The sequence below is a fragment of the Haliotis rubra genome, unplaced genomic scaffold (assembly GCF_003918875.1).
Source record: "Haliotis rubra isolate DU_JTF1 unplaced genomic scaffold, ASM391887v1 Scf409, whole genome shotgun sequence".
Lineage (NCBI taxonomy): Eukaryota > Metazoa > Mollusca > Gastropoda > Lepetellida > Haliotidae > Haliotis > Haliotis rubra.
Window position 1 is genome coordinate 154219 of NW_025767090.1, and position 17581 is coordinate 171799.

General features: G+C 38.9%; 1 protein-coding gene across 5 annotated transcripts in view; it reads left to right on the top strand.

Annotated features, from left to right (window-relative positions):
- Positions 1-17581, top strand: part of LOC124287918 (RUN domain-containing protein 1-like) — a 33294-nt gene that overhangs the window by 13226 nt on the left and 2487 nt on the right. For 3 of the 5 annotated variants that reach the window (XM_046724404.1, XM_046724406.1, XM_046724409.1), the window contains exons 2-16: positions 4018-4183; positions 7289-7433; positions 7788-7880; positions 8265-8372; positions 9010-9122; positions 9540-9582; positions 9806-9896; positions 10693-10751; positions 11133-11228; positions 11914-12053; positions 12424-12535; positions 12931-13047; positions 13505-13615; positions 14661-14851; positions 17071-17165. In XM_046724404.1, the coding sequence (XP_046580360.1) occupies positions 4018-4183; positions 7289-7433; positions 7788-7880; positions 8265-8372; positions 9010-9122; positions 9540-9582; positions 9806-9896; positions 10693-10751; positions 11133-11228; positions 11914-12053; positions 12424-12535; positions 12931-13047; positions 13505-13615; positions 14661-14851; positions 17071-17165 (1680 nt within the window). Of the gene's footprint in view, positions 1-952; positions 1021-4017; positions 4184-7288; positions 7434-7787; positions 7881-8264; positions 8373-9009; positions 9123-9539; positions 9583-9805; positions 9897-10692; positions 10752-11132; positions 11229-11913; positions 12054-12423; positions 12536-12930; positions 13048-13504; positions 13616-14660; positions 14852-17070; positions 17166-17581 lie in introns of those variants that run through there. The other 2 variants (XM_046724407.1, XM_046724405.1) reach the window with 2 other exon arrangements.

A 17581-nucleotide genomic window follows, 5' to 3' on the forward strand; every position in this document is an offset into this window, starting at 1 on the left:
CATGGCCAGTGAATTCTTGCTTCAGAATCAACTGCAAAATCAACAATCTGTTGTCATCATAATGCTTTAAATACTAGGTAATCTTCAATTTTCCTGAACAGAAAATGTTGATTCGTTATGTTCTGTTGATATTCATAATAAGTAGTTATCCATTCATGAATATGAATATGAAAGTAATAATAATGCTGGTAAACTTCAATGAATTATTGTTCTAGTTGTTTGTCGAGTATATACAAGATTAACGTTTTCAAATGGAGGCCGAAACAGTAATACCCAAAAATAACAATAATTTCACTTATCCTTGAGAACATTTCCTTGACTGGGTCAGATGGATGCACACTGATCAAGGTTGAACATCTGTCAGTTGGTCAATATGAATTAAAGTGGCAGTGATGATTGAAAATGTTTGCATTCACACTATAAAAGTAGAACAAGTACTTAATCGATCTGGTCCAATGATGACAAGACCACCATGATGCAGATGATATAGTTTCCATATCAGCCTCAAGTATTATGTAATCAACCAACAGCACACCTGAAAGGCTGTCCTATTATTAGTTTCACTGTAAACAACTCAGGATAGTACGTCAAGGTGGAGAAAGTCATAAACACCTATGAAAATAGCATCAGAAGTCCTGATCAATACCAAACATGCAGACCTTGAATAAATTGAATTTATCCTCATGAGTTTTAGTTATGACTGTGAAGGTCCCATCTGGGAAGTGATGTAGGCCTGCACATATATATACTCTATTGATTAGAAGATCTTGTGTGGACTATAGTAACTGCCGTGTACTGGGATGTATAAGTGCATGGATTCTAGCTGTGTGCCTGATGTCGCACATATCTTTGGCTTCCTGTGTCCTTGTCTGGGGTTAAGGTGTGCACAGCTGTTTATCTGTGGTTTGATTTCAAAACATACCGTGCGTTATTGTCGGTATATCGGGCACATCTTGTATCTGGCTCGGGATTACCGGTATTAAGTGTGGTTGTGTGCGGCTCTCTGAGATACACATTGTGGTAAGGATTTTGTAGTTTTGCGTTAACAAAGTTTTAGAGAGAGATGAAGGTGGGTGCATTTCATCATTAATAATGGTTATAATCATTATAATGGGTATTGTTTTTCCTATCAACTTCTGATTTTCTTCATGTTCAGTCATGCAAGATTTGATTTTATTTTCAGGACTTTTTCTGGGGTCAAGAAACCTGTTTGTTTTTTAAAATTTCTCTAATCAGTGTTGGCTTCTTCTTTATTGTGGTCAAGAAATTTGTTTCTTTGAAGTAATTGAAGTCCTGTTTGGAGGTTTGAACTGACGGCAAACATGTCAGTGAGACAGTTCTGTAATTATATTGTGTAAATATTGTAAGACTTTGACATGGAAAATAGCATACTGTAACAGTTTATATTGCTATGCACTTGGCTTCTATAACAGTTATGTTTGCATTATCAGTTTGTGACATATCTATCCTTATAATCAGATAATGGGAATAATGAGAATGACATCTGGAACATGTGAAGTATGATGACCGACCATCTGTTGGTCACAGGGACCTCCACTGCCTCTGCCTATACCATGAGCAATATTCCAGCAATATTACGGCAGGGGACACCAGAAATGGGCTTCACTCATTATACCCATGTGGGGAATTAAACCTGAGTCTTCGGTGTGACGAGCAAAAGCTTTAACCACTAGGCTACCCCACCGACCCTATACGGTAGACCTATACCATGAATCAGCACCAGTAGAGATTGTTGAATACAATGTCAGGAATTAAACATGTTATGTGGTACGCCAGCAGAGATTGTTGAATACAAGGTCAGGAATTAAACATGCTATGTGATACATCAGCAAGGATCGTTGAATACAATGTCAGGAATTAAACATGCTGTGTGATACACCAGTAGAGATTGTTGAATACAAGGTCGGGAATTAAACATGCTGTGTGATACACCAGCAGAGATTGTTGAATACAAGGTCAGGAATTAAACATGCTATGTGATACACCAGCAAGATTGTTGAATACAATGTCAGGAATTAAACATGCTGTGTGATACACCAGCAGAGATTGTTGAATACAATGTCAGGAATTAAACATGCTATGTGATACACCAGCAAGGATTGTTGAATACAATGTCAGGAATTAAACATGCTATGTGATACACCAGTAGAGATTGTTGAATACAAGGTCAGGAATTAAACATGCTATGTGATACACCAGCAAGGATCGTTGAATACAATGTCAGGAATTAAACATGCTGTGTGATACACCAGCAGAGATTGTTGGATACAAGGTCAGGAATTAAACATGCTATGTGATACACCAGCAGAGATTGTTGAATACAATGTCAGGAATTAAACATGCTGTGTGATACACCAGCAGAGATTGTTGAATACAAGGTCAGAATTAAACATGCTGTGTGATACACCAGCAAGAATACAAGGTCAGGAATTAAACATGCTGTGTGATACACCAGCAGAGATTGTTGAATACAAGGTCAGGAATTAAACATGCTGTGTGATACACCAGCAGAGATTGTTGAATACAAGGTCAGGAATTAAACATGCTGTGTGATACACCAGCAGAGATTGTTGAATACAAGGTCAGGAATTAAACATGCTGTGTGATACACCAGTAGAGATTGTTGAATACAAGGTCAGGAATTAAACATGCTGTGTGATACACCAGTAGAGATTGTTAAATGCACGGTCAGGAAGTGAACATGCTATTGTAATACATCAGTAGATAATTATTACAATTATCATGCTTGGTTTCCATTACGAGCCATCTAATATGGTGAGCTGCCGATAGAATGGTGTGGAATTACCGCCGCCCACAAATGTAATCCCTTGTACCACTACACAATACAGCTAAGTGTACAATATGGCTGTCATATATATATGTAAAGGGATGAGGATAGTCTTTTTTACATCCTTGATCTTCATTATTTTCCATTCCGTTTTTACCTGAAATACCTCTGAATTTTAGAACAGAAGAATTTTAAAGAGATACCAGTTTAAAAAGAAAATGAGTTTCTTTCCCAATTTTCTCGCAAGCGGTACCAGTGTTAGGAATCAAACCCAGATCTTCATGTAAAGAAACAAACACATTATTTTGGATGACTTGATCAATTAAATAATATATATTGTATTTCATGATGACATTTTACTACAAAGGTTCTTTTGCTTCATCTACAGAGATGTCTAGACAGACCAAAGTTCAGAAATGTGGATACGTTTGATGTAGTTCATGTAAATGTCATTTTAATACAGACAACACAATTTGTCCTTGGGTCTGTCTTTGAAGCAGTTCAAGCAGCTGCCATTACTTGTAGATAATGTGTATGTGGGAGAAGACTGCCACTTGCAAGTACAATGTACGTTCATTATGGTTGTCTGAATGCTGCTATTGACAGACAGAAAGGATATCCATTTGGCAGCTGGTCCAGCTGAGTGCCTTGTATATTGCTGGACATGTAGTAAATACTGTATAGGTCAAGGTCATTAACAGGATCTGGTCACACCAGCTGTGATTAAATTTGTCAAGTCTGATGAATCTGGAGCAATATTATGTATTGTTTTATCAAAGGAGTTTGGTAAAGCATGTTACAGGGAGACTTTCTTCATCACACTAATAATTAAATGTTAGAAAATTGTAATTTTGGGAGTTGATATTCAGTGGTTTGTTAGTTGTGTACAGCTTAGTTGACCCACAGTAATTGATGTCATATCGATCTATATCACTGGGGTGCGATGACATGGATCACCAACTCAGGGAATCTGACCACCCATTCCTATAAGGCAACTCTTACAACAAGCATGGGTTGCTGAAGACCAACTCAAATCAGGATTGATGTTAAATGATAGAAAAAAAAATGTATGTTCATGTTAAAAGCCTGGTGAAAGAATTAGGATTCAGTGTTCAGATTCCTCAGACCCATGTGGTGATCAGCTTTATTGCTGTTATGTACAGGTTACTGTTACAGTCAGGATACTTATGGGTTTGGGTTTTTTCCAGATCTTGAAATCCCCCTTCCCAGCAAGATGATGCAGGAGACAAGTGTCGTCACTGAGGACACTGTTGACTATGACAGTTTTGATGAGCAAAACTACGACCGGCCTGCCGAGAGATGGGCACCCCTAGGAGCTGCTGTCAGCCCTACACCATCACCATTAGAATCCAGGTAAGTAGTAATGCAGTTACAGACCAGATCAGTAGCATTGACGTTTGAGGACAGGTTAGTAATGTTTGAGGGACCATTTCAGTAATGTCTGAAGAACCATGTTACCAATGCCTGTGGGACCATGTTAGTAATGTCTGAGGGTGCAGGTTAGTAATGTCTGAAGGACCAGATTAGTAATGCCTGTGGGACCATGTTAGTAATGTCTGTGGGACCAGATTAGTAATGCCTGTGGGACCATGTTAGTAATGTCTGAAGGACCAGGTCAGGAATGTCTGTGGGACCAGGCCAGGAATGTCTGTGGAACCAGGTCAGTAATGTCTGATATACCAGGTCAGTAATGTCTGAGGGACCAGGTCAGTAATGTCTTTGGGACCAGGTCAGTAATGTCTGTGGGACCAGGTCAGTAATGTCTGAGGGACCATCTTAGTAATGTCTGTGGGACCATGTTAGTAATGTCTGAGGGACCAGGTCAGTAATGTCAGTGATGTCTGAGGGACCAGGTTAGTAATGTCTGTGGGACCAGGTCAGTAATGTCAGTGATGTCTGAGGGACCATGTCAGTAATGTCTGCGGGACCATGTTAGTAATGTCAGTGATGTCTGAGGGACCAGGTTAGTAATGTCTGTGGGACCAGGTCAGTAATGTCTGAGGGACCATGTTAGTAATGTCTGAGGGACCAGGTCAGTAATGTCAGTGATGTCTGAGGGACCAGGTTAGCAATGTCTGTGGGACCATGTCAGTAATGTCTGAGGGACCATGTTAGTAATGTCTACGGGACCATGTTAGTAATGTCAGTGATGTCTGAGGGACCATGTTAGTAATGTCTGAGGGACCAGATCAGTAATGTCAGTGATGTCTGAGGGACCAGGTCAGTAATGTCAGTAATGTCTGAGGGACCATGTTAGTAATGTCTGAGGGACCAGGTTAGTAATGTCTGTGGGACCATGTCAGTAATGTCTGTGGGACCAGATTAGTAATGTCTGTGGGACCAGGCCAGTAATGTCTGAGATACCATGTCAGTAATGTCTGTGGGACCATGTCAGTAATGTCTGTGGGACCAGGCCAATAATGTCTGAGATACCAGGTCAGTAATGTCTGTGGGACCATGTTAGTAATGTCTGAGGGACCAGGTCAGTAATGTTTGAGGGACAAGATCAGTAATAATGGCATTGGTGTTGAGACAAGGTGAGAGTGAATTTACAATGCTTACAATGCTGACTATGCAAGCATAGAACTACCTTTACTTAGAGCTATGACAATGTAGCAAGGCTATTTGAACTGTTCCAGATGAATCCATATCGCTGTCCCCATGAGACAAGACTTGCCTAATTATCAGTTAAATTCCCTCAGCAGGCACTACTACCCCGTCGTTAGTATTGTTTTGTATTGCTACAGCCAGCTGTTAACGAACATGACACCTCTTTCCATAACTGTATAGTTCGTTAGCACTGTTACTATGCTTGACTTCTTGATAAAATAAACATGATAAAGGCAACAAGGGGTAGCAACCTTGACCAAAACCACTTACATCCTAATGCAACAAATACTTAGAATGAAATCTGATCAGTCAAAAACGCCTGTCTGCATTCCTTGGTGATCACATGAATGGAGGTAGTTAGCTAGACATATATATATCTGTGGAAAAAAATATTTAGAACTTTTTATATGAAATGCAGTATTCAACAGCTTTGGAAAATACTTTACACATATCACAAATTCATTTTCTTTCTTCTTCTTAATTCACATTTCCTCTTGACTTAATTGTGTGACCCAAATTAAATAAATTAGACATACATTAGAGTTGATTGGTGACCTTGCCTAAGTCAGATTATGTGAGCTTACAGAGTGAGTGAGTTTGGATTTACGCAGCTTTCAGCAATATTCTAGCAATATCACAGTGGGGGACACCATAAATGATGTGTTTTGAGTTTGATGTCCATTGAGTATGTAGTTTAAACATATTGTTATTTCAGTATGTAGTTTAAAACATATTTTTATTTCACAAAAACTGAAACCTCGATAGGCAAACAAGCCGAGTGGCTTATATGAACCCGCTCCAGTACATTATTTCAAGAGCTGGATACATAAATGAAATAATTTAGTAACAAAAGAATAATATTGAGAGAACATTATTCATTGTATCTGATATATATCGTTGAATATTGAATATGTTCATTATGGTGTTGGATATGCCAAGCAACGAAATGAGCTGCAGCAGAAAATCCAATTATATAAACTTGGGGTACATTGAATCTATATGTAGTGGTGATAATCACTGGAAGCCGTTACTTTTAGAAATGAACTGGTGTAATGAGTTGAGAATGTTACTATTAGTTGAGTTATTCAATGTGTCATTACCGTATAGAGTAGTTTTAACATCATATCCTTGAATATAAAAATACGTAGTTATTCTTAAATTCTGACATGTGAAAAGATAGTGAATAACGTCTCCTTCATAATGACCACATGAACACTTGGATGTTTCCGAGTATGTTTAAATATACAATGTTGATAAGTGGACCACTTTCTTATTCTTAATTATATATTCAACCGATCTGGATGACATGGACAATGCTAGAATGCTGTTTGTGTGGTATATGTCCAATCTTCATTGTTAAGTCTGTGGAGATATTTTGAATACTCCCCCTTCCAAGAAGCACTCCACTGAGGGGATTCCAGCACAAATTACTTTTACCCTTGTATCAGGGGTTTATATTGAGCTTCATTTCAATGCCTGTTGACAGTAATCACAGTAATGATTACTGTGTACACTAGTACTTGATCTTGAATGAAGGATCTGTAGATTCAGTAGTCCTGTCATCTCCAAAAGACAAAAAAAATGCTGCAGTTTTTAGAGATTACCAAACATGGTACTGATTTCTAAGTGATATGGGATAATAGTTTATTAGTAACTCTCTTGAGTTATTATGGTTTTTCCATGAATGAACACTTAGTATTGTAGTATCTAAGACCACCTACATGCTCCTGAGGTAACTCTCACTTCTTTACCATTCCACAGAGGGAGCAGTGTTCAATGCACACATGCACACACACATAATAATCCTGACCGTGACGTTAAACCACATTTCACATCACCTCTTTGCAGCCACATGTCTGAGACAGAACAGCTGAAAACCTTGGAGGAGGAACAGGAGCAGCTCAACTCCTCCCTATTGGCTCTCACTACCCACTTCGCCCAGGTCCAGTTCCGACTCAAACAGATCGTCACAGCAGCTCCAGATGACAGGGAGGTATGTACAGCAGTAAGAGTGAGTGAGTGTATATTCCAGCAATATCACGGTAGGGGACACCAGAAATGGGCTTCACACATTGTACCCATGTGGGGAATCTAACCCAGGTCTTTGGTGTGACAAGCAAATGCTTTAACCACTAGGCTGTCCCACAGTAGTAGGAAGTTGTAAACAAACTTATTAGCTAGCCAGTTCATGAACTACATTAGGTAGACTTATTGACAAACAGAAAAAGTAAATACAGCTGTTACCATTACATAATGACAATACCATAATGCTGAGTACCTTTTCAACATATGCTGTCTAATCAATATTACATACATGGTCAATCACTACCTGTTTTCACTGATACAGAACCTGCTGAAGGAGCTTGAGGAGTTTGCCTTCAAGGGAATCCCAGATGTGAGAGGCTGCAAGGTGCAGGATGCTCAGATCCTGGAGGAGATGGTACGTACATGACGTAAACATTCAGGATTATTTGGTTTAGATGGTTCTATGCTGAAGGATCAGTGTCTAAGGCAACAGTCAATAGCTGCCTTACCCACAAAGGGATGCTGACATCTCGATCTATCAAGTGAATAGATGCACATTTAGTATTCATAAATATGGCTTATAACAGTTTATGAAACCAGGGCAAGGGGAGTATTCTTTGATTCTGTTTGATTTCTTGATAATTTAAGCCAGGCATTTAGGTTGCAGATCTTTATAAACAGCAAACAAGGAATACCATTGCTAAAATAGCCTGGGGACCAAGTTCCATGCAATATAATCAGTACATTGGAGTCTTACACAAGCAGAGTCTGCTGAGTCTGATGTTCTTGTTTGTTGTAGAGTGACAAGGAGCATGAGATAAAGATATCGGAGCAGAGGGAGAAGCAGAGAGAGCTGATCCAGCAGCTCAAGTCACAGCTCGAGGACCTGGAGACATATGCTTATGAGGTGGGCAGTGTATCTGTGAAGACAGGGAGGCCACTATCAATTAAGACCAATTTATTCATGTTCAATGCATTCATTTATAACTAAATTCGTAAATCTAACAAATCATGTAAGACCAGTGCAGACCAGTATAATGGTCAAAGATATTACTGTCACCTATGTTCATAATAATGGACATGATCATCTGAGGCACCACAATAACTGATTGCAGAGTTGTGTCCCTTTGGCATGTGATGACACCATTGCTTGTGTGTACAAAACCTGGTTCAACAATTATGTTTCTAGGTTTGTTAGTGTTCATCAGTTTCATCAAAGTAGTAAACATCTTAGTCCTGCATCACATTTGGGCTTTCCTCCCACATGAGACTGACACATCAATATATAAATGGAATACTGTTCAAAGTGGCATTAACCCTTTCACTCACTCATAATGGAAAGTTATTCTTCATTGCTTATGAGGAAAGTGCTGAAGAAATATTTCTTTTGGTCATTGGGAGATTAGAATGGGAAGTTCTAAAATATAAGATGGTACCAACAGAACAGAACTGCACAATTACACATGGTAGATATACTCTAAATATAGCTATGTGGTGCAGCTCTAAATATAGCTATGTGGTGCAGCTTCTTCTGGATGTTACAGACTGGGGACAAGGAAGTGATGCCAACCAACCAGCTGATGGAGAAACAGAGAGTTGTAATTGATGAACTGAAGCACAAACTGGACCTTGACCTACAGAACTTTGACAGACTCAGGTAGGAAGCTTGGATGCCGTGAGCACTATGGCTGCAGTGTGCCAGTAAAACATCAGCGGATTTCTGCCAATTTTATTTCAAATTGATCAATTGTGTGATCAATTGTCTAAATCAGTTGTCTAAATCTGTTGAGAAACCACTCACACACACACACACACACACACACACACACACACACACACACACACAACCCCATTCGATGACACAATATTAAGTTTTCAGCTGAAAATAGATTTTCCTGTTGCCATCCCTGTAAAAAGTATTGGAAATTAGTCATGCAAGTCATGGAGCTTTCTCATGACCTTAATGTTAAATATTAAATTCACATGCTTTGGCAGAACAAAAAATCAGTGTCTATGTGTGCAGTACATGTCAGTGTATCCCAGATCTGACCGTACAGGTGTATTGTGTTTCCAGCACTGAAGAGCTGAGACAAGTTGTGGACCATGCAATTGGACAGGTGAGTTCTGCTATGAGATGCCACATTTACATTAGGGAAAATAGGACTAATTTTGAGCTTGAATATATCTGCAAGTGCCTTTAGAATGTTTTTTGAACAGAAATTCAGTGATCTAAGTCCATACAAGTTACTCAGAAGTTCATAGATGATCTCAGTGAACGTAAAATATGAGTTAGGGGTCATGGGCTTTGACCAGTGGTATTGTATGTATGATGATTTTCAGATTGTGAATCCAGCCAAGGTGAAGGAGAAGCTGGTAGACCAGCTGAAGACACAAATCACAGACCTTGAGAGGTTCATACAGTTCCTGCAAGGTAGGACAAATATATACATATATATTCTCAAACTTTTGATCTCTCAGCCTTCATCAGTCACACTCTTTAGTTTAACACAACACTACATCTCTAGAAATGTAGTGCTAAACATGCAGACATGGAAATATATATTACATATGTGTGTATATATATATATATATATGAGTTTTATTGTACATTTATAGCATTCAAAATAAACAATGAAGGTCTAGGGTGTTCATCAGGACCCTAAAGGTAAATGCTAAAACGTTATTTGTAAAGTGTCTATGTAGTTTTTTGGAGAGGTTATTAATATAGAAATGAATAAACAAATAACTACATTAAAAGTATTTCAAATTCAGTTTATGGGTATCTTAGATCAAAATGTTAAAGCGGAAACACATAGACAGTCAAGGTTTATTATTACTTTTAATGATTACTTTGTTTCAAACTTTGGCTGAAGTCTTAACAGTCAATTTCATTCAAGCATCTTTCATTGGTCTGGAAAGTTATTTCATAGAGACACTTACAAATCATTGCTTAGACACAGGGCACAATATCCACAGATTTGCCCTGTTCCACAGATTTGTCTGTCACTTTAACTACCATGCTGGCGGTATTCACCAATAGTGGTTAATAGACCTATATTTGGGTTTCCACCACATTCAGATCACATACTCTGATAATGATTGCTATGAGAAGAAATACTGCTCCAAGCTCATACACTCACTTACCCAACACATTCGAACCACTGTGATTCCAGATATGAGATTGATGTGACTCTATGCTCTTTAACTCAATCTTACATCTTGTACAGGGGAAGCAAGCAGCCCTGGTCCTCTTGGGAAGGAGAGATGTTTCTGTCCTGTGCATAAGGTAACTGTTCAAGCAGTAATGAAAATTGTCACTGAAAATAATTAAACAAATTTTGTATTATATTCTAAAATACAGTTACAATAACATAAGAATCATTATTATTGGCAATTATGAGATTCATTCAAATGTTTTTCATGTCTTGTACATTTGCTCTTAATGTTTAGGCATTTGCATTTTACTGAAAAGACTTAAAACAATTTGTGATATCTTGCAAAATGCTGTTTGCAGTAACTGAAGACATATAATTATTGGGAATTATTGTATTCATTGAAATGTTTGTTATTTTTTGTAGATAAGGCCTTACATGTTCATGAACATTTAATAAAATTTTGGATTTTCAAAAAATCATTAAATGATATTTCATGCTTTTGCATGTTTAAGTTTAATTTCCAGGGATCAGATGATACGTCAGACAGCGCTAAGGAATGCTGCGATCCGCAGCATAAAAACAAGTTCACAGCTCCAAAGAATCAAAAGGTGATAATGTTACCTATCACACCTTGACATGTTGCCATGGTTACTTCTTTCTGAGGAGATGTGGCGGGGTAGCCTCGTGGTTAATGCATTTGCTTGTCATGCTGAAGATCCGGGTTGGATTCCCAACATGGGCACAATGTGTGAAGATCATTTCTGGTGTCCCCCATTGTGATATTCTGGAATATTGCTTAAAGTAGCTTAAGATCATACTCACTCACTCACTCACTCACTCACTCACTCACTCACTCACTCACTCACTCACTTGTTAAACGCTGCACACAGCAGTATTCCAGCTATTTCACAGACATCTGTAAATAATCCAGTCTGGACCAGACAATCCAGTGATCAACAGCATGAGCATCGATCAATGCAATTGGGATACTATGACATGTGTCAACCAAGTCAGCGAGCCTGACCTCCTGATCCCGTCAGTCGCCTCTTACGACAAGTATGGGTTGCTGAAGACCAATTCTAACCCGGTTCTTCACGGGTACTTGATTGAAGTACTCTTGACAGTAAAAAAAATAGGTGCTAATCATAATAATATCAAGTGTAGTCAATGTCAGTGAGGTTTGGTTGTCCCGCATGTGTAATGACAACATTGTATAAACTGACTACTGATCAAGATCAGTTTTTGGGAAACCCAGAGAGACAGACCATAACCGACCCAATCTTTATCCTCCAGCATCTGAATGAGTCAACAGCATCACTGATGAGGAAAGCACTGACAATGCTGCAGATCTATATTATCAGTCAGCTTGGATGTGGCAGTCGGGAATTTAAACGCAACCTGTTGAAGAAAACAGCCAAGGGAAATCACTGGGGGTAAGAGGATGACAAATATATAGCTCACCCGGTCCTTGTGATAAGATACAGATAACATGATATCCAGCAGGTCATCATTCCATTTCAGTGGAAAGTTATCATTACTGTGACATCTTAAAGGTTTTTGACGACACATTTTGTGATATGAAAATCAACCAGCCACACCAAAAGTTCTTATTAAACACATCATTTATTCATGCTTTTCTGTGAAGAAGTGTTAATATGTTGTTGATTTTTGATAATCAACTGACCCTAGCAATAAGATGCCACATTATATTCAGAACATGCACCAGTTAATGTTCGGCCTTGGCCTTTAACAGTTTGTGAGTTTGTGTATTTAAAATGACATCAATTTTTCGGAATGTTTCAGTGATCTACGAGCCAAAGTGGAGTTAGCAATTGATAAGACTTTAGAAAAGGCTCAAGAACAGGATGAAGAATTAGAGACAGACAGTGAGAATGAATATTCAGATGACTCTGAGGTTGGTTTGTTCTTCCAGTGTTGTCATATGAATTTTATAACTGTTCTTTGAATTATTGTAGTTTGTAATAATTTTCCACAGAAACAGCATTATCTTGTTCTGCCAAAATGTTTTCATAAATATGTACAGGATGCAGATACAAATATAGTGTTGTCAATGACCAACTGTATAGTAAAATGTCTGTATAAATTATAAAGATGCATGAAATGTATAGGTGTAAATCAATATTTTGATTCTTGAGAAATATTTTAGAAGAGTAAGTAGTGTTCAAAGATTTTCTGTTTTTACACTTTGTGATATGAAAACATAAGTAAAAAGTAAAATATAGTTTGATGATACTGCATGTTTTGTTTCGGTTGTCAACGTATTGACCCAGTAACATGAATGTTCGACAGACTGTTAAAGTGAGCAGTCCAGCCCTGACACAGTGTGTGCGTAGAGACAACTATATTTTAATGCGTCGAGACCTCTCCATGGCAATCCGAGACCTGATGCAGCATGGGCTGATGGAGGTAGAGACAACTATATTTTAATACCAGCGGAACACATGGATAAGTAGAGAATCATGGGAGGGTTACCAGAAGTATGATAATCGGTCATAAACATTCACACATATTTGGGGAGGGTTGTGAAAAGAAAATGAACAAGGACATGACAAGAGTTGTCAAAAATAAGGAAGGGGAAACAAATTCCACACTGTTGTGCATCAAAAAACCCTGACCCCCACCTCACCCACCTCAGTAATAAATGACCAGTCCTTTGTTAGCAAGTATAGTTTAATGTCAAAATGGTAATGTCTATGGAGAGATGACTGTTCCAGATCCAGATCAGTCCTTTATTAAGGACTGATGTTATACAGTTGGAATATCACTCGGTGAAGAGACAAACAACTAACAAAACAGATCTTTCATGATGAGCTATTTTTACCATGTCCAGGTTAAGTTTCTGATGAGAGTGATTTTGTTTCAGATTGGCCAGAGTTCAAGTGTTGTTCCACTTGGCTGTTTCTCTGGCAAGTCACAGAGAGCTACTAAGACACTACATGCGTGGGATCTCTTACTGAAGTACTACGAAATGAAGGTGACTGTAACATCCAGCTAGTTGTCTTAGGGATTGAGTTTAGTTTTACGCCGCACTCAGCTATATGGCGGCTGTCTGTAATTCATCAAGTCTGAACCAATCAACAGAATGAGCATCGATCTACCCAATTGGGATTTGATGACATGTTTCAACCAAGTCAGCGAGCCTGACCACCCAATCCCATTAGTCGGCTCTTATGACAAGCATGGGTTACTGAAGATGATTTCTAACCCAGATCTCCATGGGTCAGTTGTCCTAGGATGCTCCAACTAGATTCACAGATATGTGTGTGTGCACTAGGTTCCAGGTTGTGGATCTCCAGATTTGCCCTCGAGTATGATCCTCAGGCTGTCAGGACTATACACATGCTACTGGTTGTTACTGACATAATACATGTGTATGTCCTGCATCACTTTGAACTTTCCTCTCTTATAAGATGACAAGGGTTTGATCATTTTGAAACACTGTTAAAACAGAATTAAACTCAATTCATTCATGTATTTTTAGAACTCTTCTCAAAATAAAATATCATTTATACTTATCCTGACTCACATTAATTGCAATAGCGTATGAGTCAGGATAAGGTAAAATAAGAACAATGGAGGAAAGTGTAAGTGAATCATTTCCTTATCACACCAGGACAAGTTTTATTAAAAAAAACGCCCACATGTTTTACCTAGAACAGTTGGTGGTACACTTACAGAATACCGGATACATGCCAACCATATTGTGTGTTAATGCCAACCATATTGTTAATGTCACGTCTATCTAACTGTAACGCTATCCCTAACCCTAAACCTTACCCTAACCCTAACCCTAAACCTTACTTTAACCCTAAACCTTACTTTAACCCTAAACCGTGCCCTAACCCTAACCCTAAACCTTACCCTAACCCTAGGAGTTAGGAAGGTATCCGGTATTCTGTAATCTTACCCAGTTGGTTAACAATGCCACAGTACCATTTCATTATGAACTAACTCAAGTTTGATGATTAGTTAATCATGATAACAAATGTTTAATTTAAGTGTTGTTTGCTATTTTCCAGCATGGGCGAGAGTACAACGAGTCACCTGCAAGGAAACTGTCTCAGTCCTTTCACCTGAACATTGTGGGAGGGAAGCCTATCACAGCTAAACAGACCCTGCTTGGTGCTATAGACACGGTCATCACATCGCACACGCCTCTCAAGAGGACTGAAGATTCCCACTTCAAAGCCTTTGTCAGTCTGGCTCTCAAGTGAGTAGAAGAAATCATGCAAACTGTATTATGAAGAGCACAATGTTTTCTCATACTATATGTTCCTCAACATCAGGTGGAAGGAGTAAAAATATATTCCGCAATATCCTGTTCCTCAGAATTTGACATCTGTTAATTTAAACCTGTTAAGTGTATCACTTCTAAATGCCTTTCAAAGATTTTTTCATCATTCAAAACTGGCTTCCTAAAGATATGTCGCTACAATGAAATTGTATAACCTGACCATTGTGGCATAACACATGATAACATCAGTTAATGTGACAACACCATGACATCACTAACCTCTTTGACACTGAAACCGGTTGGCTGTATATACCTTTTACACTCAAAACTGAAGAACGGTTTTGGATTATATTGTATGCATGTAATCTGATCTGCAAATTTTAAACTTTTATTGACTTGTATTGATGTGGGTGACATCAAAACACGCAAGGGTCAGATTCTCTATTTGCACAAACATGCATGATGAGTGTTAATTGTGGGACCGCCTCCGTGGTGTTGTGGTTAGAGCATCCGCCCGGAGAGCGGAAGGTCGCTGGTTCAATCCCCGACCACGTCATACTTTATTATATTTATTATTATTATTATAGGATATTTATATGGCGCACATATCCATGCAACCATTGCTTGCTCAAAGCGCTGGTATTTGTTTCCCTCGATCACTGGATGTCAATCTCAACGTCACATCGTGTTATCAATCTCAACTCCCTGGGGACTATACAACTCTTGCTGCCACTAGGCGCACCGAGTTTATTGTGGCTCTCTCATCCTAACGAGGTACCCAATTCACAGGTGGGTGGACTGGGACACATAGTCACAGTACTTTGTCCAAGTTCACTGCACGTTGGTGTATGCAACTAGGTGTTTGCACGTATTCATGTGGCCACCATCTGGTCATATACCAACGGATTCGTGGGTTCTTTTAAGTGCACAGGGTTGTGTACTGTACACTAGGGGTTGTGACAACACGGAAAGAATCTGCACACAGAGTTGACTCCAAGGTTTTTTACACCGGGTCACAGGTGGTCTCGATCCCAACACCTTCAACCTCGCTGGATCTCTAGCCTGGCGCTTTAGCCAGCTCGCCCACCGCGCCCCCAAAGTAAAAAAGACGTTAATATATGGTACTTGTTGGTCTCGCCTGGCACTCGGCATTAATGGGTACAACAAGGACCGGTCAGCTTGGAGTCAGTATAATGTGTCTGAGTAGGGTATTCATGCTTCACTGTGGCATGGTATCTCAGTGGGCTAGCACTATAAAACCAGCTTGAGTCTGGGCTAGTACAAGCAGCTGCACATACACATACATATACACATACACACGCATGCACGTCGTCATATGAACGAAATATTCTCAAGCACGACGTAAAACTCAATTTCACCTCACCTTAGTTGTGGAGTAAAATGAAATTGCAAACTGGCATGATAAAATGAACAATTCTTCTTTTCTTGAAAGGTACTCTTCATATGATTCACTTTTGAGCCTGAATCATATGTTACTGGAGACACTTTTATCTGGATGAAACTCATTCTCTATGATGACCCGTGAAGGTCCGGGTTAGAATTGGCCTTCAGTAGCCCATGCTTGTCGTAAGAGGCAACTAACGGGATCTGGTTGTCAGGTTCGCTGACTTGGTTGACACGTCATTGGTTCCCAGTTGCGCAGATCGGTGCTCACGCTGCTGATTACTGGATTGTCTGGTCCAGACTCGATTATTTACAGACCGCCGACATATAGCTGGAATATTGCTTAATGCGGCGTAAAACTAAACTCACTCACTCACCTCTTTATGACATAAGTTAAAAGTGCAACAAAAGTTGTTATTGTCCTAATATTGTCCTAATATTGATTGTTGTAAAGACATTTGTGGTTTTTTAAAACAAGATATAGAAAAAAAAAAACTTAGTTGTCAGACATCTTCACAATAATATGACATGCTTTTTCCAGAAATAGGCTTCTAAATTATGTTGAATGAATGATTTCCTTTGGAAGTATTGCTGCTGGTAGGAAGAAATGTGACTGTCATTCTTCTGGAACCTCACAGGCAGCATGAGTTGTACACTCCCCATGAAGCTGAACGTGAAAATCAAGTGCAGATGTATTCATTGACCATAGTAATACTGTAGCTTTAGAGGATGCCTTACTGTGTGGATTGGTTGGATTTTATCACCATTATTATGCATGTTATCATTGACAGTGAGAAGAAGCTGGCTACATGGCTCCGCCTCCTGTTCCGCACACAAACACTGATCGACCTGTACTACCAAGACTGGAGCTACATTGCCAGGACAGGTAACTATGACAATCTTCTATCTCCTGCTCTGTCTTGGGGCTTAAAATTGGATTATCAAAGCAGTAGGGGTGGGTATTGCAGAGAATTTTCATATTGCTATATATTGCGATGCGAAAGCATATATTGCGATATGTATTGCAATATATTGTAAAAAGTATTTTTAAACAAAAACTACTTATAATCGAGTTAATGCTTGATTTATATAGCATGAACACAACAAAATCACTATGCTTGATTAAGCTTTAATAAAAACTTTAATCGTACAAAATAAAAATGTAAATAATATTTGGCACAAATGAAACGAGGAAATGTCCGAAGACTTCCGAGTGTTACGAAGTCAATGCAAGTCAAAATACCGGTTTTCGATCAGCATATCGCAAGACGCATCGGTTTCATGTCTGAACCGGTAAAAACC